The sequence below is a fragment of the Helianthus annuus genome, chromosome 9 (assembly GCF_002127325.2).
Source record: "Helianthus annuus cultivar XRQ/B chromosome 9, HanXRQr2.0-SUNRISE, whole genome shotgun sequence".
NCBI classification, from domain to species: domain Eukaryota; kingdom Viridiplantae; phylum Streptophyta; class Magnoliopsida; order Asterales; family Asteraceae; genus Helianthus; species Helianthus annuus.
The window spans coordinates 167,239,769-167,247,403 of NC_035441.2; the positions used below are offsets into that span (position 1 = coordinate 167,239,769).

Consider the following 7,635-nt stretch of genomic DNA (forward strand, 5'->3'; position numbering starts at 1 on the left):
ACACAATCCAAGAGACATACCCTTTCACGAAGAGTCACGTCTTTTCATTCGTACCTTTTAGAAACTATAAATAGAGATAGTTTGATTTCATTTGTATTCACTACACTCATTCGATTTGTATGTATTACACTTATTCGATTATTATCAAAGTTGTTGTTATTCAAGTTTGTTATTCACGCTCGTTAGAGATCAAGATCCAAGTTCGGGCCAACACATGGACCATATCGATGCAAAAGTCATTATTGAAAAGTCGCAAAAACATAACTGCAAATACGAATGAATGCATATGACACACTAAAGTTATTTTTGAACTGCTGAATCTCACTTGTGAATTCAAAGGCTGAGAAAAATGTAACAATTACATACAAATGAGTGATACACACAAACATTTACCATGGTAGATACAATTAACAAGTGCTACAAACCATTTTCAACCAAATTGCTAAGCAGATGACAACCTAGTGATGACTCTCTGCTACAACAGCTACATTTTCCACCGCTTCATCCCTTTGAATAGGAATATGATTGACAATCCGAACCGTATTAACAGGTCCTGATGAAAATGATTAACACTCCGTTACTTGGACATTGTCTCTAGTGACTCATCATTCGAGTCAGAATCCATCTTCCATTCTGACTTATCATTTGTATCAGAATGTGGCTTCAGTTCTGAGTCATTATCCGAATCAGAATGCAACTTCAGTTCTGACTTATTTTCCGATTCAGAATGTGGCTTCAGTTCTGACTCATTACTCGATTCAGAACACGTCTCCCTTTTAATAACAAAATGATCGACAATTCGAACTGTTTTAGTCGGGTCCTGATGAAAAGGATTAGCCTCCCATTTACTTGGATCTTGTCTCATGTGCTCCTGTTGATTTGACTCATTATCCAAATTAGAATCCATCTTCCGTTTTGACTCATTAATCGAATCAGAATGCGACTCAGACTTATTATCCGAATCAGAACGCCGCTTCCATTCCTTTGGAACCTACATATCAAATTCCCAAACCATTATTCAAAAAGATGAAAAAAGAAAAAAAAAAAGGTATTATTAAAAAAATTTCTTACTTTATCAACTGCAAGAGTAAAAACTTCAAGACTTCCATCCTCCTTGATGTGAAATCGTGTAAAGGATTTGTAATCAGCTATTCGTAGCGACGAAAAAGCTTCATCAAAATGCAAATGAAGCCAGTTTACACAAATATACAAATAACTTCCAAATACAATTGACACCACAGGAGTTGACAACACCCAAAAGTACAAAAAAACAGAGACATAATATATAGTTGCGCTCCCTCGAGAAAGTGAAACCATTCCATTTTTGCATATATTAGTCCTCGTTACAGCCATCACCTAATACATCAAAATATATAACAAAATGTAACACAATTTTAATAAAATAAAGTACCAAAAGTTCAAAATAATTCGAACCTCAGGAACATCAAAAGCTGACATAAGATACTTAATACACGCGGGATAAAGACCGAAAGTCCATTGCTCTATACGCGCCCTTAGACCTGCAGAGTCTGGAAATTGTTCACTTTCCACAATTCGGTACCATTCATATAACGAGTGATAATCTGAAACAAAATTTATACGTATAAATTAACATTTTGATTAATTAAGGTATTAACAATTAAAACAATAGAATAAATCTTGCCTGATGTTGCCAAAAGATTATTCCTTATGCAGATTTGAATGCAAAGTTCCATTAACAACATGAGAACTAAAGCTAGAACTATGTGGGCTGAAACATGTAGAACTCCAATTATTACCCTTTTTTTCTTGGAAACTTTGGAAGGAACAAATAATATTGCTGCCACCAACAATATCAAAGCACCAACAAAGGATACATATGATTGACCAACCATGTACATAAACGCATCCCATACCGCGCCAAAAAGGTTTTTCATGTGACCAGAAATTGTATCATCTTGTAGGATATGATCTAGGTCGCACTGCGAAAAAGAAGAAAACAACTATCACAAATTTATCAGAAAGAAAAAGAGGGAAAATTCAAAAACTTCTTACCAATGGAAACATCGAAAAGGTTAAGATGAAGTATATGATCCCACCAACAAAATCGAACTGCCGATTTTCTATTCGAAACTTATCTATGTTATCCTTAGCAAGCTGCATACCACAATGTTCCATAAAAAACAACTTAATTGTGAACAAGATGATTAAGGTTATGTTTATATCTAACAGGTGAATGGCTAAATTAAAAGAATAATTAAAAAGAACCGGGTCATAAGTCCTGCAATATTAATTACCTACCTAATCATCTTTCTCATAGTTTAGATTATTATTGAATTTTAGGCTTAGTAAACATATATATTTGGCACACTAACTGTTCATAAATAAATTTATTCTTCAGGGTCAACCTAAACCAACCCGACCGTTTGACCATACGTATATTCAACTATTTCGTCACCTATGTGACACAAACCGTACATAATTTGATGTTACTACATACCCTGATTGAATCTTGAACAGATGGATAAGTGGCTTCGGTCTCATAAGTTGTACCATATGCTTCAATGTGGTTACTAAAAACATGTGTCGGATGCAAAAACGCCCCACCACCCCCGTTAACAAGTAAATGTTGCACTGTTGCAGGTTTTCTTGACGAATGTCGCATATAATGATGTAAATCCCCAGCTATTCTAAGTTTACACTTTCCCATCAAATGATCAGATATAAGGTGTGACACATTCTTTCCAGTTTCATCATTCCAGTAGCTATCAAGAATCCAGTTTGGTGCATGCGTCATAACGATCACAAAATCATTTTCTTTAACCCTATTGCGTATGAGCTCCGAGAAAAACTTGAATTGAAAACTATCGATATCGTTATGAAGAGCTACATCAAGACCAAACACCCACCATCCTTTTGGTAGCTGCAAAGCAAAGTAGCTTTTCTTTTGGGGCATTAACCATCCACCTAACCAACTCTTTTGACAAATGTACCTCATAAAAGTTTGAAGTCCATCAATCCAATCTGAAAAAAAGGACAAAAAAGGATGAGTTTGAAATCATAGAAATTAATTTTAGACAAAGTACCCACCATGGTTTCCGGGGATAACAAAAGATTGTGGCCCGCTGTATTGTCTTATATCAAAAACGCCAACAGGTAACTCGGGCTTGTTCACAGCTAAATGCTTCTTGTTATACCATGAAGGTGGCGGAAGAGCCTCTTCAAAAGGATAAAAGAAACGCTCTTCATAAGTGTCTGTTGATGGATTAGGGTACCTAAAAAAGATACACCATTTCTTATATTAATGAAAGAGCCATGCAAAAAAACCATAAGTAAGTGAAACATACGCAAGATCGCCTCCAATAAGAAGAAGGTCCCCACGAGGCAATTCAATCAAAGAATCATTCTTTCTAGCATGAAGTGAACGTTGGGCAAGAAGCCGAGCAATAGAATAAGAAGAGTTGCCACCATCGCCCGTATCAGCCATAAAGTCAAACCAAAACTCTTTCTTTTCGCTAAAATGGTCATATAGAAAATCTTCTTGGTTAGCCCCGTCACGACTGTCATTCATTGTAGCCTACGAAATGAATCATAATTAGTAGCTTATAAATTAACAAAAAGAAAAAATCGAAAGATCTTAAACCTGCATCATCCGCATATCAAATCGCCCCAAGAAAACGGTTACAGACACAAGGAGGTCAAAAAGAGTCTTGAATAGATCAGCTGATGTCCTGTAACACAATATTGGTGCATCCATTTATAAGTATAAAGACCACATATATACACATATATGATGTGTGTTGTGTAGGGTCCTTTCTTTTGGAGGCCAAGAAAACTTGGGCCTTTTTTTTCATATCCCACTGTTACAAAACAGATCAGGTAACCGGACCCAGGCGTATATTTGTCTTTCCAAACAATTTAAAGGTCGTTTCAATCATTTAGCATGTTTTTGGTCTAAGTCCATTGGGCCTCCCTTGTCTGTAAAGACTAATAAGAGTGAATATACCCTGAGTACCAAGGAACCATATCCAAGAATTTAGGATGATTGTCCTCACTTTCTTCGACTAATTGAACTTGCTTAAGAGCCCATCTGATGATAACAAAGACCAATATTTAGAAATGATAACTGACTAACGACAACACGTATAAACCCGCTTACCTGGTCAATATATCCACAAAAAAATTAGTGATATATAGAAAAATATACAACCCCCATAACGAATATATTGGCGAAATTTCATCTGAAGACTGAAAGAAAGACAGAAACCAACAATCAAGCACAGTTATTGTTCAACTATTTATATAATAAGTACAATGAGGATAATCATAATGGAAACCTAATCAAATCAAATTATCTACCTCTCCATATATAGCTGGCTTTGAAGGGAGTGGATCATCATGGTCCGATCCAACTGGAGCAGACCAAGATATACCAAATGCCCATAACAGCTTTAACATTTGTAACAATGAGTCAATAGGTTGTTCCATAAACAAAAGAGGAATTAGTTAGAGTGCTGTTAAACTTACAGTACAATGTTGAATAACATGCGAGATCATGGATCTCCTTACAGCCACACCAGAAACTAGACCAGTATCCTTGAGGCCATACCTGAGGCCATGGTATAGTAAATGCAAATGAATGAGAACAAAAAGGGAAGAAACGAACATTGTCGAAAACAATGATGAATTCATCCTCGTATCCACTCCCACCGACTGAAAACTTGGAAGATGGTATAAAGCCGCCGCCAAGATCCATGTTACGTACCTGCACAGCACACAAAAACTCTAATTGCCTTAAGATCAAAACGTTAAAGTAACAACTTAACAAGGATCATGCACAGTACGTAAACTTACCATCTAACAAAATTTGAATAGCTTAGTTTCCTCACAAAAGGGGATATAAAGAAATAGAAAAACTGAAGTAAAACTGCGGAAATTGACCACCATTTCATCATGTGATAACTGTCTAGCTTGTCGGTGAGTGTACGCATGTTTTCTGGTGAAACGAAAACCAGGCTCAAGGCAACTGCAATAATTGCATAGCTCGAATGTTCATGTGGCCTTGGGTATATAAGTTTTAAATAAGTCAATAACGTCTTCATGTCCATGACCTGCAGAAATATCTGAACAAGGGTCAAGAAACAGATTAAAAATCAGTTAGTATATGTATGTTGGTGTGAAGGTGATCAAAGAAACTAGAAGTGGCTTATATGCTTTCTCATGACCCATAAACTGTGTCACTCGTCCTGCAAGTGAGATCGTAGTGCGAGAAAGTCAAAATCTGACCCAAAAGATTTTTTAAAAAGTTGTCATTTCACATGGGAATATTAAAAGTATTGGTTGAGATGATGAACTAACGATCAAATATATTTAAATGGGCCGTTGGAAACCATTCACATTTAAGCTTTTGTTGAACAATGTAACTGGAACTTGTGATTTTCATTTTTTTTAGTAGGACTTAAACAATGAGTTACGGGATCTGTATAAAAGTCAAATACTATGTGAAGACAAAAGGTCAACTCTTGTATAAAATCAATTCGTATATCTTGGGCATGTGTTTCTTCGTGCTTTGATGTGGAGATGAATGGAATAAAAAGTTGTTGAATTTGAGTTCACACATGGCGCCAAGATCAGTTGTTGAGACCGACTTTTATTACAGAATGTCTAGTCACAATGCCGTGACGAAATACGTAAGAGAGGGGGTTTATGGGCGTTATATCAAAATAGGGTGTAGTGGTAAGGGGGTTATATAACTTCTTCAATTATACATACATATGTATGTATATATATGTGTGTGAGTGGGGGAAACATGCCGGTGAATATCACGCCGCGAAGGAGATCATGCCGGAGAAGAAAAACCACCCCATAACGCCCGCCGTAGTGGTGTTGGCGGCACTATGAGAGCGCAATGTTTGATTTGGGCGGTACATCCCGCTCCACCACCCATGGCCTTAGACAAAGAATGGAGAAAAAGAAAACTAAAAACCCTTGTTCCAACAAATAATTTACTCTGGGTAGCTTTTTTTTTTTTTTTTTGAAAAGAGAACTTCATTAAAAAAACACACCTCAGACCTAAACAGGCAAAAGACTATACCCAACAAACACCCCCAACCCAAACGGGCAAAGGGCAGGAAATTACAACAGATACACCGGATATTTACACCAATCACCCAAACTAATACTATTATATGACGTTCAATTTTTAAACCAATCATACCCTCTCGATTTAATCTCCCTAACAAACTCTTGCGGTCTTCGGCTGATTTGCTTGAAAACCAGTTCGTTCCTACCTTTTCAAATACACCAACATGAAATAATAACCAAACCTTGAATGATTTTCTAAGCTTTTTTTCCAACTTAAGAATAATTATGAATATCCAATATGTCTTTGAAGTCGAAAATAAATATCGGTGGTCAGTGGCGAAGCTTGAAAATTTCCATCGGGGGGTCGGAAGTCACCGGACCTAAAAATTCTATATGAGTAAATTTTATTTTTATAAAACCGGAGGGTCGAAAACGTATATACCTAAACAATTCTATACGAAACGTATATACATAATAACACTACTGAGCGAAAAGTTCGGGGGGTCGGACACCCTCCCCACCCCCGGGACCCTTGAAAGCTACACCCCTGTCAGTGGTATTTTACACCACACACTTATCTTCGACCAGACCCGTGTCATAATAGGACATGCAGTGAAAAGATGCTCCACCGTTTACTCAAACTCATTACAAAAGGACACATAACAGATATAATGTCAACATTCCTTCTTCTTAAATTCACTCTCGTAGCAAGTCTATCCAAATTACCTCTCGAAGCCACAATATTGCATTTAGTAGGCACCCATTTACACAACTCAAAATTAGGAAGCTGACTATTTCCCCTTTCGTCAATTAAAGTGTTTTTAACAATCTTCACCGAGAATCCGTCTTGGCTATCTTCATTCCAGACCCACCTATCCTTAGAATTGTTAAGATTCACCTTATTTAAGGTCTCTTTGCATTCCTGCCACTACTTAATCTCCACGTCCGACTCTGGCATTCTAGACCAACACCAATTGAACCCGCCATTTCCCCTGTTCCTCTCCATCCTGTCTGCGACCCTACAAGTTTTAAACAAATCCAACTCGAACAAATGTGGCCATCTATCCATAAAAGGCCTATCTCCCTCCCATATGTTAATCCAGAACCTAATATCCTCCCCATTCCCAACCTTACCCATAATAAAATGTTTCACACCCTTCCCTTTGATTTTAATATGGCTAAACGATTTCACGATATTTTTCCAACAGCCTCCCAGCTTACCATTACAAGGAAGAACACTTCTCTGATTTACATTACCATGACAAGAATCGACCACTTTCCTCCATAAGTTTTGATTTTCCACCCTGTATCTCCACCCCCATTTAACCAAAAGATCCTCATTAACCTCTTTAATGTGGCTATACCCAACCCCCCTTTAGATTTAGGCCACATCACCATTCCCAAGCCACCCAATTCATTTTATTATAATCGTTTGACCCCCGCCCAAAGAAATTTTCTCATTTTTGCTTCCAACATCTTAATGACCCCAACTGGAATTTTATACAGTGACAAGTAGTAGATAGGGAGGCTTTCCAACACCAAATTAATGAGGGTTAAGCTCCTTCCCATCGA

At 37.2% G+C, this 7,635-nt stretch overlaps 1 protein-coding gene across 1 annotated transcript; it reads right to left on the reverse strand.

The window, feature by feature from the left end:
• Positions 1 to 299: 299 nt before the first annotated feature.
• Positions 300 to 5,142, reverse strand: LOC110879457. The gene is made up of 14 exons (XM_022127918.2): positions 4,834 to 5,142; positions 4,507 to 4,744; positions 4,339 to 4,428; positions 4,139 to 4,227; positions 3,986 to 4,069; positions 3,623 to 3,710; positions 3,327 to 3,556; positions 3,070 to 3,254; positions 2,480 to 3,003; positions 2,035 to 2,136; positions 1,664 to 1,961; positions 1,435 to 1,583; positions 1,072 to 1,356; positions 300 to 991 (listed from the first exon to the last, which is right to left on the reverse strand). Exons 1-14 carry the CDS (start codon positions 5,085 to 5,087, stop codon positions 578 to 580), a joined length of 3,030 nt encoding a protein of 1,009 aa, XP_021983610.1. The 5' UTR covers positions 5,088 to 5,142; the 3' UTR covers positions 300 to 577.
• Positions 5,143 to 7,635: the final 2,493 nt, after the last annotated feature.